Here is a 17,659-nt window from a genome sequence, read left to right as displayed (position 1 = left end):
TGCAAGTTAACCTCAACCTGCCTTTATCAAATAGCTTCCTCTGAAAGGAAAAAGCAATTGTGAGAAGGGGAAGTAATTTACCTGATGGCAAAAACATTTTCTGTTAAAAAATAATCTGTGCTGCTTCATGCCACAGTCTAATTTGTTACCAACACATAAATAATTAACTCTTAATCAAAAGTGAAAATATTATTTCACACTAATCACATTTCTTTCAGTTCATCAGTGGCATGTTTTGCATATAAAACTTGCTATATTTTGCGTCAATTTTTCAGTTTTGATTGAAGTTATTTACACTCCCACTTCCTCCTTCGATGATTTGAGAAACATACCATTGAGCACATGAGGTTATGGGGAGGAAGCCGGTTCAAATCACTGTTGATCCCTTTGTGGATAAGACAGTTACTGAAACAGAAAGGCTCCAACAGTGGCTATTAGCTTGTGTAAATAGGGTTTTAGAAGAAAAGCAGCTAATCATGCTGCCATTTGGGGTTTTCTTTGAAGATGCTACCTGCCTTATCTCATGGTGGAGCAAACAAAGCTACCACATCACAACAGACGACAGGGTTCCAACCAGACAACGATGTTGCCAGAGTCGTTTTGATTGCCTCAAATGATATCCCTGCTGAGGTGATCAACCGCACATAGCCTGATTGGATATTTCACAGGGTGCTGCTGCTAATTTACAAGGTGGAGTGTTGCCACTGTTTCAGGCAGAACACTGGTATAAATATCCATGTTAATACTGTGAGTCAGTGTTTCTGACTCTGCCTTGGTCTGCAGCATTCCAACAGGCCCTCCGGCTGTTTTTGTATTCTGCTTTTAACGTTGTCAGTATCCTCTTTTCCCAAAAACATTAACCTTGCAGAAAAATAAATGGCTGATTACCCCGTTCACACCGACAAGTTTGCGTCACTTTAAATTAATCAACACCATCAAAACAGCATTAATAAAACATGAAAAAAAAGAGGCGAGACTTTGCTAGACGCCACTGGTAGCATCATACTAAATACAATATAGGGACAAGAGAGTAAATACTGGCTAGTTTCAAGAGTACATTTAGAATAATCATTAATAGTGAGGATCTGAACTGGGATTGTGTTTTGTCAGTGTATAAAAAAATGCAGGGATTTTGTGAATGCAATGCAAATATAGTATTGTCAGAGCAGCTATTTCATAATACCTAAACCATTACCTAAAATCTGCCTGTGTGTACAGTGTGAGTATGTGTATAGTGAATATGTCACCGCGGCCATCAATTATTATATCACGCTTAATGTTAGATATCTTATTTGGCATCTCTAGGAATTGGCAGAACTATAATGAGGAATAAGAAGGACTACCACATGAGGGAAAAATTAATGTTCTCTTCAATCAAGTTAAATTTGCTGCTTAATTCAGTTTACACTCACATTCAATTTGCTTTTGGCAGAGAATGTCTCTTTGGTTAATCATTTTGATAATTTGACGGTAACTTTAATTACACAAACAATTAGAATTAATAACACGACAAGATGCTTTACGCGCTGACGGAGATTGTGATTGTGGGTGAAGTGACTATGATGTTCTCTGGGCTTCTGAAAGTATTTAAGTCCTGTTTGACTTTTCTTTGCTGTCACATGTTCCCAAAGCATTATATACTAAAACACTACACAAAAGATCAATGTCCATTGTATTACTTGGGAGCTAATAAAGAACCTTCAACACTATTTTTGACAGAATGTGCAAAAGGCTAGCAATAAATACACTTCCAGTGCAGCAATCAGGAATATTGCTGACGTTGCTTGTGAGCAAATGTGGTTCAGGAAAAGTGACACTGGGAACATGGGAATATTTCAGTGGTTCCAGATGTTGTCAGTATCACATCTCCTTCACAGTGACAGATTTGCTATTACATCTATTACTCAGGTTTCCTGACTTTGAGTAATTGGTCACAAAGTCTAGCTTTTGGGTTTCATCCTTCTCTCCTTGCACCTGAAACCAAACCCATCATCAGTCCCATCAATCTCTGTTTATTTTTATTTTACTACAATTTGTCCTCACCCTGATGCCTCCATTCCCTTTGAACTATATATTGCATATTTTCTTTTCCTTTCACAACATACTATCGTAGACCTTGCACCTCTCTTTGGAACGTCGTTCCTCCTTTCAGTCACCCATTCATCCCCCCTACCTCCTTGGAGGGGACCCGGGATCCCTTCCTTCGTGACCACCAGCTTTCCACCATGGCAATGAGGCAGGAGAGGACCACGCCGGCTGCCAGGACGCAGAAAACACCAGCGAAGCTGTGGATATCAAGGGCATTTCCACGCTGTCTGGTCTGGACTGAGCTGTAGAGGTCACAGGGGCTGTCCTTGGGCCACCACTTGAGTTTTAGTATATCCATATCACCATTTTGCTGGAGTTCCAAGATTCTAAGATAGAGGAAAAGACACTGGCATGTAAGCAGAGAGCCATACACAGGAAGCATCCATACTTGAAACATATACTAACACAAGCTACAACATAAATATAATAAAAATATAAATGAGTGATTTTCAAAAATTGGTAACCTACGAAGCTTTGTTGTAACAAATTTAATTTCTGGCAAATGAAAAACACAAACACATACAGATATATATGTGAAAAGCTAGAGATATATGGATGTTTGAGTAGAAAGTCAGCAGCAACAATATGAAAGTAGAAGTAATTAACTCATTGATGGTGTCTAAGTGCCATTTTAAAAATCACACAGCCTAAATGATTGTCATCCATTCATAAACATTTACAGAAAAGAAAATATTTGCACAAGTCAATTACACAAAACCGGACGACACTGCAGCTCAAACTGCAGCTGCTGTAACTCCCATCTTCCATTTGAGGGCAGTGTTTGCCAGATGAAATCCTCCCTGATCCCTGACAACCATATTGGGCTGTCAAACTCATTATGGCTAACATTAATATGTTTTGCAGCACAGCACGAGTACACTGCCACAATGTCATTATGCAGCCGAGCTTTAGTCCCACGATTGATGGCTTCAGAGAGGATACAGCTCAGAGGTTGATGGGGTCCCTCTGTTAGCCTTCAGCTTATTATTTAACTGGGTCGTTCGTTTTGGTTTGGAGGAGAACTGCACACGCACACAGACAGACAGGCATACAGATATTTAACAGGCGATTTGCCATGGAGTAGAGAGGGGCAGGGGAAAAACATGAAAAAGAGAGACAAAGACGGAAGCAAAAGGCTTTTCAGGAATACGCATACCTCCCTCGCAGACACATATGTACTAACATAGAGAAAATGAAAATAATAAATGATATATTAAGCCACCACACTTACTGACAGATACAGATACACATTCAGACATGCACAAAGTCACAAACTTGACTGGATACACACCCAAGCAAACTTAACCAGGATTCATACATGTGCACACCCAGACAGATGTTTGCAATTATCTGCAGAATTTCCTAGGGCCAACGCCTCTTACAATTTCAAAGACAACATGAATGACAGTGCCCATCTCTCATCATCAGTTTTCCTCATACTGCACACACAAAATGGACAGAAATCAATCAAGAAATGCAAATGAACCTTGCAGATAGTTTACATAATTAATTTCATCCACAATATCGAGAAAACATGTTTCATTTTGATGTAAATCAGCCAAAGTGGCTCAGTACACATTGTTATAAACATGCCGCTCTCATTTCGGGGCATTTTATCATCACTTTGTGAGCAGGTAGGACTGGAGAATTACTTGACTGAGTAATGGCAGTAATGGTTGTAGGACAGGAGGAGGAGGAGGAAGAGAGAAGAGAAGAGAAGAGAAGAGAAGAGAAGAGAAGAGAAGAGAAGAGAAGAGAAGAGAAGAGAAGAGAAGAGAAGAGAAGAGAAGAGAGAAGAGAGGAGAAGAGAGGAGAGGAGAAGAGAGGAGAAGAGAAGATGAGAGGAGAAGAGAAGATGAGAGGAGAAGAGAGGAGAAGAGAAGAGAAGAGAAGAGAGGAGAAGAGAGGAGAAGAGAAGAGAGGAGAAGAGAGGAGAAGAGAGGAGAGGAGAAGAGAGGAGAAGAGAAGAGAAGAGAAGATGAGAGGAGAAGATGAGAGGAGAAGAGAGGAGAAGAGAGGAGAAGAGAGGAGAAGAGAGGAGAAGAGAAGATGAGAGGAGAAGAGAGGAGAAGAGAGAAGAGAGGAGAAGAGAGGAGAAGAGAAGAGAAGAGAAGAGAAGAGAGGAGAAGAGAGGAGAAGAGAAGAGAGGAGAAGAGAGGAGAGGAGAAGAGAAGAGAAGAGAAGAGAAGAGAAGATGAGAGGAGAAGAGAAGATGAGAGGAGAAGAGAGGAGAAGAGAGGAGAAGAGAAGATGAGAGGAGAAGAGAGGAGAAGAGAGGAGAAGAGAAGATGAGAGGAGAAGAGAAGATGAGAGGAGAACGGCAATAAGAGACCAAAAAACTAATTAGAACAGCAAATCCACCAACAATCATTCTAATGAGAGATCATGTCCACCGACTGCTTCTCACTGTAGAATTGTTTGGCTCAGATCAGTGTAGATTAGCACCACGATTAGATAAGACTTTTATACTGATGACGTGCAATATGGAATGAAAACAAATGAAACTGCACTCATCTATACTGATAGCAGAAGTAGTATACTATCCATCAACCTTGCATTTGTTGTTCTTTAGTGGTGCAGTGAGCCCCTCTTCCTTTACTTTCAAACATGTTGCTCAGTTACTTTTAGACTGTGATACTGTATAACAGAAGACTTTTGCCTCTGAAATTGCTTCATGCTTGACCACTCTGTGGACCTTCCGAGCTAGCCTGCTGATTGCTGAAGGAACAATAGCCCCAAAACACTTCACTGTTGCATGCCAGGCACACTGTTGAATTGTAAGTTGGCATCCCTAAGATTGCACTGTTGAACAAGAGCCTGTGTTTGTATATTTAATAAGGACCATCCAGGTAAACATCGTCACATCCAGGAAAGATATGCAGCTGATGTCATATGTCCAATGCATCTAGCTGAAGCTGAGATTCTGCCCGTCCTTTGGGATAAAAACAACAGGACAGATAAAACAGACTGTATGAACCCGTACAGTGCCATGGAAAAATATTCACCCCACTCCTGGTTTCTTTTACTGATACTACGAACTGTGTCAGATTTTCAAATAATTGGTGTGAAAGCAAATGGTGTGTGTGAATCTGAAAACGTTGCAAAGCTCTTTGACTGTATACATGTGGAGACCATTTAACACCTTTCTAAATGATTATTGTAGTACTTGGAGAAAATATCAAGGTGAAGAAAATAACCATCCCTCTAGCTTAACAGCTAGTTGAGCCTCCTTTAGCAGCAACAACTGCAACTTGATGACTGCAACTTTGACATCGTGGAAGTAGAATTTTGGTTAAATCTCCTTTGCAGAGCTGCTTCAGTGCAGTCACATTGGGAGGTTTGTGAGCATGAACTGCTCTTTTCTCATTCTGCCACATCATCTGAGTGGGGGTCAGGTCCAGACTTTGATTAAATGAGCCAGTCAGAGATAGACTTCCTCTTACGCTTGAGGTCATTTTCTAACTGTATAATCCAGTTGCACTTGCGTTTCAGCTTGCAGAACAATGACCTTACAATCTTCAGAACTTCCTGATAGAGAACAGACTTCATGTTTCCCACAATTATGGCAAGTTGCCATGGCCTTGAAGCAGCATGGCATCCCTACAACACTACACTGCCACCTCCATACTTGACCGACCAATGAAATAATGATCATTTTAGCGCAATTCTATGTTTGGTTTAAGCCAGATGTAAAGGAACTTGTGTTTTCCAAACAGTTCAACTTTTGACTCATCATAGAATATACGACAACCTCCCAAAAAGTTGAAGACGTCATTAAGGTGTGCGGTTCCAAAATAAGATGAGCCTTAATACTGTTCTGGTCGAGCAGTTTTTACACCTCACTAGTCTCCTATCAATGCCATTTTTGCCCAGTGTCTTTCAGAGTCACTAACATTGACATTCACTGGGATGAGAAAAGCCTGCAATTTCTTGGATGTCCCTCTTGGATCTTTTTCTGACTTCCTGGATGAGTTACTGGCATCCTCTTGGAGGGATTTTGGAAGGTGGGCCACGTTTGGGAAGGTTTACTATGGCTCCAAGTGTTCTTTATTTGCAAATAATGTTTCTCACTGTGAACTCCCAGAGCCTTAGAATTAGCTTTGTAACCCTTCCCAGACTGATGTATTTCACTCACCTTGTCCATTATCTCTTCTGGAATCTTTGGATTTTGCTGTGAGACATTTTTGCCAACCTCATGCTTTTCAAAATGGTCTATTCGAAATGCTGATTTCATTAAAACAGAACATGTAGTAATAAGGCCTGGGTGTGTGTAATCCAATTGCAACCAGTTATCAATGTAGTTTGATAGTTTTCTGAAGCAAGCAAACTATGGGAATGATGAGTACTTAATTTTTTTCTACACTTCTCCTATATTCTCTGTGTAAACACTGCCTGCAGTTCAGCCCAGTTCATCAAAAAGTCCATGAATTTTTGTCATGATTGTTAGAGTTGAGTCATTAATAGCTTCACAAGTGCAGAAGAGTGAAATATTTTGTTGTTATTTTTTTTTTACACAATCTGCTTAATACAAAAATTTCAATATTTCTTTTTTCTTTCTTTAATGAGACAAGTAGAATTAGGTGATTTTGAGGAAATACAACAATCTTAAGCTTAGATGTGGTTAGGTTTTCCTATAGAACGACATGTCACAGATGATTTCTTTAAGGGCAGTCGAAAAAGTGAAAATGTGATAATTTGTTCTGTTTTTACATTTATGGCTCAAAAAATGGTGTATTTTTGGTGTTTTTTTCTTTCCTTTTTCTTTTTTTTTGTTAAAAATAGCATGTCTTTCAAACTTGCTGTAGGGTTTTGGTGTTCTGAGTGTTAAACTGTTGCTAACCCTACAAAAATTTTCATTGCTTGTTTTCTGAGGGTAATATGTTCCATAACGGTGAATATTTGACTGAAAAAGGCAACTATTCAAAAGTTGTTCTGTGTTTTGGAACTACAGTTAATTTTCTGTCTCTCGTATGACTGATTTGCTGTTTATAAAATATTGGACACATTATGTGGGACAAGAGGATTTACACACTTGGACATATTCTTACGTACATTTTTATGAATAAGAATCTTAAAAAAAAAACTTTAAAGACTTAGAAAGAATGATGTTTTTGTAGAATCTGGTAATGGGGCCACTTCACTAGCATCAGATCTATTATCAGAATCAGAAAAAAACTTTATTCTTCCCCGAGGGTCAATTAGGTAGGGAAAGAGCGTCACAATAAAAAAGAGCAAGAGAAAAAAAAAGCACAAAAAAGGTGGGTGGGCAAAAGCAGCAGATTATGTGCAGTGGCAGGCCTGCTGTCAGTAACAGTATGAGTGGTTGCTGCAGAGGAAGTAAAGGCAGTATTGTCCATATAAGTGTCAGAGATGTAAAACAGCAGATCATGTACAGCAATAAATTAAAAATAAATTAAAAAAAAATAAAGCAAGTATACTAAAAGCAGCAATTAAAACAGCAGAATGTACAGAATGGCACTATTGCAGTGTAAAAGTAGATTACATCTGAATGACATTGTAATATTGCACAAGGACAGTGTAGTTAGTGCACGTGAACAATACTGCACAAAGCTTAAGGTTATTGTGACCCCTTTGAGTTCAGAAGGAGAACAGCTTACGGGACAAAGCTGCTACCTTTAAAGTTTGTTTGTACACTGACATTGCAGACTTGACTATTGATTATAAGGCCGGGGCCTAGAAAAACACACAGTGGGATCTGAGTGATATATTTGGTCCGATCAGATGAAAACAGTACTGTCTTGGAAATCTTCTAACATGTTTGTGAGAATCCAAACCTGGATATTTAAATTTACACACTTCTTCCACTCACTTTTAATCACTATTTTTACAAAATACAAACACTTTGCACCCTATAGGTATGACTCTGTGCCAAGCAGTCATTTTGCATCGCAAAGTTTAAACAGCATCTTCAGCAGTTTGTTCTTAGCTAATGAAAGCATCACAGAAAAATCACTGTTTATGAAAGTTAAAACAATTTTTTTCCCCAGAGAAGTGTTGTGCTTTTCACACAGTACTGACCTTTTTATCTGTCATTCTGACAACAGATTCTTCACACACACACACACAGAAATGCACAAACAAGCCTCCTGTCTGACAGACAGCTTCACAGAAAGACGGATTACACGCGGGCTAATGAGATGGAATAAGAGCGATCCCACATATCAAAGAAGCCAGGCAATGTTTTGTCAAAATATTTCATCATTTATTGCTTGGAATTCAGCCATCTTCTAAAGATTTCTTGTCAGAGTTCACGTCTTTTCATGTCTGTCAAAGAGAGGCATGCTTTATGTTTGGAGTTGCTGTCTGTTATCTCTGCTCATGAGTTGGCTGTTCTTATGTGTCACAAATGTCATATCACACAGATTTTGTGTGGCACTTAAGGAGTGGCAGTAAACAGTGGCATTTTCTTGTTTCATCTACTTTAACATCTATACACAGAATGGACAGTAAATGTCTTTGTGACAAATTTGCTATGAAAGGTGTTTAAAGTTGACATTTGAGGCAAATTATTAACATTTCCCTCTGTGAAGAGAGAAATAGCAATGTCACCGACATATAAATGCTACAGAAATGTCCACTTGATTTTAAATGTAATACTGCTTTGTGTTGAGGTTCTGTAAGGTAAAGATGAATTTTCTGATGTGATTTTAAAATATTAATACAAAGACTCACTAAATTTTAACAATTTCCTATCAAAAGAATGCCAAAACAAAGCAACAACTAATAACTAAAATACTTTCCCCCTAATTTGATCAAAGATCAAACAGATCAAAACATTTCAAAAAGAGACTTTCATCAGAGGATTTATTAGGACGTGACTAAGCTGCATGTGTCTTTGAGTCTTTATGGGAGGACAGAGCAGAACAGATTTGAAATTCAGGACAGAGCGCTTTCTCTCACCCCTCTATTACGACCCTGTCTTCCAGTGGAGCTCATCATCTATCATTCTGCACTAATTGGCCTATCACAGTTATGCAAAGGCTGCTTCCCCAATTGGCCCTTGAATCAAACCTGAACACCGACATCCACTCACCAGAACGTGCACACACACGCATATTGCCTACATTTACATTATGCTTACTCATTATCTCATTGAGAGTAATCTCTTGTCCTGCCCACAGATATAGCGTCAAAACACACTGATTTGACTCTATAATTGTCCAACACTAGCAGGAAACAGGACAGATATTATGGCCGTGATGATAACATTGTGTGATGTTTGCTGTTGTGTTTTGAAATGCTCAAAACTGTCCGGATTATGACAAATAACTAAAAGTGACGAGAAACATGTTTACTTGCCACTACAGGGCCCCTTTTTAAATAAGACAGCACTCTAACATGCTAATTAATAAATCACCTTTCAGCTTGCCTCGGAAATTCTTGTTCTGATGTGTTGGAGTCTGTTCACCCACAGATACGTATGTTCAGAATGACTCCACACATGTAATATCAGCTACCGGCAAGTTTGGAACAGATCTTTGCTAACTCCTGGCTGCTACTCCCACAGAGTACTCCTTAGCTGCTCACACTCATATGCTTATCTATGAGAGAGGAGGTGAGCGTGGTGATGTTCATTTTTAAACACACAAAAGCAGTTACCACTGTTCTTCATTTATCGCTATCCTTTGGCTGACAGGCAGGATGAAAGGCCACTGTGAGCTGCCTGACAAAAACATGGGTTGAGTCAAAGGTTTCCGGCAGTACACCATCTGTCTGGCTCTCTAATTTGGCTGTCGCTGCCTCACCAAAGAAACACATCCTCCCTCAGAAAAACACACAGGCAGATAGATACATGCCCCAGACATAAAGGCCTACACACACACACACACACACACACACACACACACACACACACACACACACACACACACACACACACACACACACAAAACAACAAAATGCATTTCATATCTGCAACGCACAGTTCGTTTAGAAACAATGATGTAATGTAAGTTACGAGTAGCTAATTAAAGTGTGCCGCAGCCTTTGTGTCTTCGTGAAAGATCGACTATGTTACGATGGAGTTGTGATAAAGCACAGCAGAACAAGCCTGACAACTACTTTATTTCCCCTACAGCAGTGTGCTTTACCCTGCGCAGTTATCCAAAACTTTACCCCCTTTATCTTAGTATGTAGTAGTATGCTCTGCATTGAAAGAATATACAGTTAGATTTGGTTCTTAGTTTTTTCCCTTCCTTCAAGGCCTGTTCGTGTTTCCCCCCACCCCCCTCAAGGGTTCATCACTCAGCACATAGATGCCCAAGGTATCAGGAAATAGATCACTTTAATCACTGAGAATAGCATCTACTATGCATCATTTCAGTCTGAGGACATACGGTATAGGTATTAGTGTCATGTCTTGCAGTATATAATGATGGGGTTGCTATATTAATGTCAACTACAGAGCATCTAATTAAATGCTTCATTGTCATCTAAAATATACGGTATATGAGGCGGTTTCAGTGTCAATGTCAGCCGCATGCATGGGAGGAGTAAAGTGTGTGTGATAGGTGAAATGTAATTACAGAAAAAGAGTAATGTGTGTGTGTTTAAATGGCAGTTATGGCCTGTCCTGTGTGTGTGTGCCCCTGGATACATGTCCACCATGATGTGTTTCTCGTTGTAATGCTGTACGCATACACGCAGTGTGGACGGGTATGGTGTGTGCATCTTACTGCGTCACGATGTGTGTCTACGAAACAGCTGGTGGGCTGAGAGTGTGCATTAACACTGTGTGTGTAATGAGTTATCACCTTGCTTTAAGATCGTTGACTTTGACTGGGGAGATCTATAATGACTTTAACACTCCCACTGGCTGTTAAAGCAAATGAGGAAGGGCTGTCCATGTGATGGAGGGCAACTGCTGTGTGCCGCTCCGTGTGTGTGTGTGTGTGTGTGTGTGTGTGTGTGTGTGTGCGTTCTGTCACTGCTTCTCCATTCTCTCTGCAGTAGCCATTACTGTGTATATGTGTGTGTGTGGATTGGTGTTGCCATGGCAACTCTATGGCAGCAGCCTTGATGGTGGGATGATCACACATTATTAGTTGACTGAACTGAAAAAAAAAGAACACCACAGCAATTTGGATGAAGGACAAAAGGGCAGAAGACGAGAAGAAAAAAAGAAAAAGTGGAAATGAGAGACAGCTGCAAGTTCCATGAAATGACACAACACTTTGGAGGGAGGAATGTACAGAGATCACACACACAAGGATAAAGAAAATGAGAAGGTGAGACAGGATGATGAGAACAATGTAGGTATAGTTACACAGATGTAGTGGGGACACATGTCTAAGGAAGAAGACAAACCTTTTCCCAGCCAGGCAGGGCACAGACATGGGTAAATATTGGTTCTGTTTCCTATGAGGACACATTCTGTATGTCTGACTTAGTGAGGACGAATCTGAAATGTAGATTCAAGAGTGAAGACTAGCTAAATCACTTGCATAAAATCCCAAAAGCCTCATGTTAAAAACAGTGTGCTGCCTTTTGTGGACATAAAAGCAATTTTCTTGCGTTTGATTTAATCAGAGTATTGCATATCCCATTCTGAGTTGGAATCTGTATATATGAATTTATATTACCGAAAAAATTGGGCTTTTTGGAGTTCATCTGACAACAATGTCTACTGGTAACTGCTTTAATGAGCTGTGCCTGATGGTATAAATGCTATCCCTAGTGGAGTGAAAATGGACTGTTAAGAGATGTCATGCCGTGTCGCTGTGCCACTGCTGGGGTACGCGGAGTGTCTTTCTAACTCAAATGGATGGTGGGGCTGCTCCAAACAGAGACTACAGGCTACGAAGTGAGTTTTGAAAGCCTGTTATCTCAGCACCTGGCAAACTGATCGTTGAGTCACTGGTATTGATCAACTTGGCTTTCAACCACCCTCTAGATATATTAGGGCTATTTTCTGCTATGGGACGATAAAAATCTCACTTACTGCCCTTTAAATGTGCTATAACTCCATATATTGTGTTGATTCGGCAGTCTTCTCCAGTCCCATCCATAAGACCCCTATAAATGCAGGTGATGTCCCAAGCTTCTCTTTCCTCCAGTAGCAAGTTTTACTGCGGCTGGAGCCAGTTAAAATGCAGGGCGACGCGGGTTAGATGATCAAGCATAATGTGAAACAGTTCAGTGAATTTCAGAGCTGGCTAGATAGACTTAACTGTTTCTGCGAAAGGTGTCAGGGAACAGTGCATCATCTCGGAGTGCACTGCCATCTGTGGAACAGTGAAATATGTCTGCAACAGTTATATGAAGAGTCTTCTGCTGTCACCTCTGGAGCAAACACAGTTTTAAGCTGGAGATGGTGAAAAACTAAGAGTGAAGTTATGGTGAAGTGAGAAGAGAATGAGGAGGAGAGATGTGAGCCAGCCCAAAAATAAGGGAGGATGGAAGATTGAGTGAGAAAATTAGAGAGGAGAAAGACAAAAATCCTGGCAGTTTGTTCAGGCTGAATGGATGGCTGACGACAAAATCAGACAATGGAGGGAGGGAGAGCACAGGTGGAAAAAGTAGAGGAGACAGGATAGAGGAAGAGGGGAGGAAAGACAATGGATATGATGAGTGAACAGAAGAGGAATGTCAAATGAAATGAGCAGAGAAGGAGAAGAGGAGGGGGATGAGAGACAGAGGTGTTATGCTGAAATGAGTTTGTTGCTCTGAGACGACCGCTGACTGTCAGTTCCTTAAATGAGAACAACACTGGGCTGACAGCTCACTTACTAGCTAAACACAAAGCTGGCAACATCAGTACTCTCTAGCTGCGTCACTCGTGTTAGCCCCAATGGAAAACATGATAGAGAATAATGTTCTTATACCAAAGCCAAAAAAAACATCCCATAAAGTGGCTTCATTGTAGTTCTGATCAGTACAAGCCTGTCTTAGAAAGCATGTGGCTTGTTTGTGAAAGCATCTGCACTGAAACACACAGCGAAACATACATATAGAAGGTTTTTCAAGGGGAAACCTTGGTCAGCCTTAATCAGTATTTCAATTACTCCGGGTAGGTGAGAGTGACATAGTGATTAGGGAGGTCAGCCTTCACCTTCAGAGCTTAGCTCAAGCACCCATGTCAGCAAACAGCCCACTGAAGTATTCTTAAATGCTAAATAGCCACAAGCTTAAGGTTGGCTGAACCTAATTTTTGACCTGTTTGTAGAGGAGAACGGGAATCAATAAAACATCAGATTACTATCATTACATAATATCATGTTTTACTATGTAACCTCCCTCCAGATGCAAGCTAAATTTGTCAAAGACTATCAGAAAGAGGCACAAGAATGGTTAAGACTGACCTGTGATGCACTCGCTTCATTCATTTGTAAAAATTTGCTCATCAGGGCAGCGACTGAGTGTTAGTCAAGAGACTCAGTGAGATCGACCCAGTCAGTGAAGTGCACCTGCACCAGATTATTCTCTCCCTGCGTTTTCAGAAAAAAAAAATAGAAAAGCTGACAGAAGCTGAGACAGAAGCACACTGACCCACAGCCACACATCAATATCCCGACGTCTGGAAAGTCTGTTTATTCAACCACAGACTTCTGCAGTCATCTCAGACAGAAGAGATATTATTCCAGCTCTGGTCGTGCATATTTGAGTTTGTGTTGGAGTAAGTTTTTTCTTTTCTTTTTTTTTTTTTCTGGTGCCAAATATGCAAAGGGAACCACATAAGTCTCACCAGTAGACTTTCTAGTCATAGAATGAGTATTTTACCGGCCTCATTTCAGTGGCAGAGACAACATGCTGCTCAATCTCACAGTTACAGTGTGTACAACCCGCTTGGATATTGAGGAAATTTTGCTGAATTTCTAAAGCCAGACTGAAACATATTAAATAAGAACAGCCTGGATTTTAGCTGTCCCAGACACATTTGACAGATCAAAGAACACACTGACGAACTGTCTCATGCAGTCTGATTTACTCAAGATCTCCAGCACTCTAACACGACATCCATGACTAAAGGTTCTGATGGCTATAGGCTATAGCCAATGTATCATCACCATGGTGATTAAAAATTGCAAATTATGACTTGAAACCAGATTACTTCTTCTGTGCAAGAAGCACAAAGTACAAGCAGTGCTCAAGCTGGGTGAACTTAGGATTTCCAACTCATATGGACTTCCCTCTGACAAGCACAGAATCCATATTTTTTGGATTCTGCCCGGTATTCTCTTTCTTCATGTTTAATGTACATGGAACTCCTATTTCGCGTGCCATCTAGCACAGTAAAGTCAAGTCAAAACTCAAGTCCAAATGAAGAGTCTTGTATATCTTGCAACTCAAACTTTACACAATGTCATGATATCCACAGACCCAAATATGTAGATCTGCTTGGGTGGAAGCATGGAAACACACAGAAAGAGTGTCACCACAGGCAACAAACACATCATAAACATGAAAACTCCACTGAGAACATAAAATATGGGGCAATGCTAAAATACAACATTATCTCACTGTGAGGCACCCTTGCTAATCACTAAGCCACCATGTTGCACTTTCAATTAACAGTATCAATATATCGAAAAGCCCAAGGAATAGGACGGGTAAGGTTATTTACCCACGGGTCTTTGGTCCCACAAGTAACGTTGGCGACGCTTAATTCTTCCAATTAGCACTCTCAGGGTTCAATGTCATACACTTTGTCAACAAAGTTTTCAATTAAGCATCATTAAGGCGCAGTGTGCGGGTGAACTGGAACAGATTATCAAGCTGAACTATGATAAACAACGCACAAACGTAAAACAGCCATTAACCGTCATTAACACATTGAGACAGAAAGAGAGAGAGAGAGAGAGAGAGAGAGAGAGAGAAAGAAAGAGGGCGAGAGGGAGAGAGACAGCCCCATCATTAATTGTGATTAATAAAGATTTAATGAATGTACTAAGCGTGTGGGCAGAGTTTGACTGTGATAGATTGGTAGAAGACTGACAGTTTTAGAGAGAGAGAGAGAGAGAGAGAGAGAGAGAGAGAGAGAGAGAGAGAGAGAGAGAGAGAGAGAGAGAGAGAGAGAGAGAGAGAGAGAGAGAGAGAGAGAGAGAGAGAGAGAGAGAGAGAGAGCTTAGACAAAGACAGAGACAGCAAGATTAGATTGACATCTGACATTAAATCAATTTTTTTGTCATCTGGAACAATGTCACTGTGGTGAAAACATACACACACATGCTACACACACACACACACACACACACACACACACACACACACACACACACACACACACACACACACACACACACACACACACACACACACACACACACACACACACACACGAACACACACACGAACACACACACAATTCAGTCTTTGTTCAGCACCCTTGGGAAAAAACCCAATATTTTCCCCCATGGATGGTGATTTCCATGGATTGGAAACGGTGGGCTTCAGAGCCTCGAGCTTTACTCGAGCTCACTCCTTGTATATATGACTGAACAGAAGAAGAAGAAATGACAGATCAAATAACATTTTAGCTTGTGGCTTCTCCGCTTTGATCAAGACTTATTTCGAATATGCTCGAGGTATTATGGTACTACAAAGAACCTTAAAAAAAAAAGAGGCACATTTCTCAAAATAATATAATCTATGTTGTTTTGACTCTGAAATCTAAGACCAGATTTCAAACCATTTTGATTGTTATAAGAGATCAAATGCACAGCAATTGCTGTACTGTACTGTAAATTGTGCTGTTTGCAAGTGTCTTTTTCACACTCTGCTGTTATTGTGCACTTTTTGCCTTTCAAAAGGAAAATCTGGGTTTAGGTGGTGGTGGTTTATACAATAAATTAATCAATATGAAAGAGAGAGACAGAAAGACAGGCAGGAAAAAAAAATCTGACTCTGACAAAAATGTCAATACTTGAGTCGATATGTCCCCTGGTGCCATGGGCCCAAAAAGCAGAACAGCAGGTAAAGCGAAACGTCTGACATTTCTCAGTGAAAAGTGTTTTTTTTTCTAATGTGGCTGCAAGACTTGAATTAATCTTGTAATAATAATAACAATAGACTACCTTGCTGCTCTCTGCAGTCGCATACAGACAAGCACTGCTAGTCTGTTAGCACTGGAAAATCAGACTACCGTAAGTACAAATACATACGAATGAATAAAAAGTGATAACTTATATCCTTGTGACTATAGGGCCTGCAATTAATTGTGTCATTATCAGTTCATCTGCTGTTTATTTTCCTAATGAATTGATAGTTCAGCTGGTGGAAAGTCACAAAATATTGAATGGTCATCCAAATTTCCTAGAGCAAAAGGTGACATTTCATAAACTTTCCTTTTTCTACCCAATAGTCCCAAATTTTATCAGCAAAAAAAAAAAAAAAGAAATAAAAAAAGAAAGCACAGAACATTGAAGCACAGAACAAAGAACATTGTCACATTGTGAAAGCTTAAATCACAGACTGACATTTATGGTTAATAAATGATTCTTATTCAGCTTCAAACATTTGACTGATGACTTACTCATCAAATTGTTTAGTCTCTAGCTGACTTACTGGCATGATTTTGGTTGCTAATTGTGTCTCCTGTTGGTAAAATTGCGTTCTCTTTCTTTCTGCATTTTTTTTGGAATAAAAACTGCACTGAGTAATGAATGGGTGACTCACAGGCAAACTTCAAATAGAGCTGACCTGATTCTTCAGGTCAGATGAAATCAGACTTTTTTATTGGCTGTGTGCAAGGACAATTACAGAGACTTTCTTGTCATTTCATTAAATGTATTTTAATGACAGCTCTTTTACCAGTAAATACGACTTCACCAATAGTTATACTCTCAAATTGCTTTTAAAAAAAATGCCTGAGACAGCTATAACAAAAAGCTAACAGTACAGGAAAAAGGTATTACAGCCAGAGCCTACTTCTGCAGACTCTGTTTACAACCCCTCTGCTGAGACTAAAATGTAAGATTTACATAGGCAATGGCAGCTTTAAAAGCCATTTATATGTGCCCTTCACTGGTGCAATTTAGTTTATCTCTGTCATATACATTTCCAAAGAAAAACTTCACTATACGATTCATTAAATTTCACTTCAAGGTTTGCAATAACCAAACTTTCAGAAGTCAGTTCATCAAGAGTTTTTTTTAATTATTGCTGACAATTTTATTGTCATGAGTGCTGCTGACATAAAAGCTTGCAAGAATACTGAAAGCATCACAAACAAACTGTTTATGAGCCATATTCAGTTTACTTTCTATTCAATATCACTTAAAAACAACTCTTAGTCCAAGACAACTTTCATACTAGTGACATTCCTTGCTGTGCTTCTGCACAGACAACTTATTGTCTGGATAGGATATGAAATAAACGCATGAAGGAGCTGTGGCTGTGGAGAGAATAATGAAGAATGTATGCGTGAATTGTTGGATTCAAGGCTGAAATTAAAGCTGCACTAAAGACATTCAGAGTAAAGGAGAGAAAACTAAATAATACTTAAAGTTATCATGCACATTTGCACATCCCATCGCTCTCATGGCATTTTATTAAACATATGACAATGACAAAATGAATACACTCTGGGCAACGTATTATCTCCACAAAAGAC

The 17,659-nt window shown here is 39.8% G+C and overlaps 1 protein-coding gene across 5 annotated transcripts in view; it reads right to left on the bottom strand.

Moving 5' to 3' along the window:
- The window catches only part of grid2 (glutamate receptor, ionotropic, delta 2), a 529,256-nt gene that overhangs the window by 11,762 nt on the left and 499,835 nt on the right, over positions 1–17,659 (bottom strand). For all 5 annotated transcript variants that reach the window (XR_004847816.2, XM_035950732.2, XM_035950733.2 and 2 more), the window contains exon 15: positions 2,174–2,414. Coding sequence is in view for 4 of the 5 variants with exons in the window: in XM_035950732.2 (XP_035806625.2) it covers positions 2,174–2,414 (241 nt within the window). In the remaining variant the exon portion in view is untranslated. The remainder of the gene's footprint in view (positions 1–2,173; positions 2,415–17,659) is intronic.

The sequence above is a fragment of the Amphiprion ocellaris genome, chromosome 6 (assembly GCF_022539595.1).
Source record: "Amphiprion ocellaris isolate individual 3 ecotype Okinawa chromosome 6, ASM2253959v1, whole genome shotgun sequence".
Lineage (NCBI taxonomy): Eukaryota > Metazoa > Chordata > Actinopteri > Pomacentridae > Amphiprion > Amphiprion ocellaris.
The sequence above is the reverse complement of the archived record's forward strand: the minus strand, read 5'-3'. Positions and strand labels throughout refer to the sequence as shown.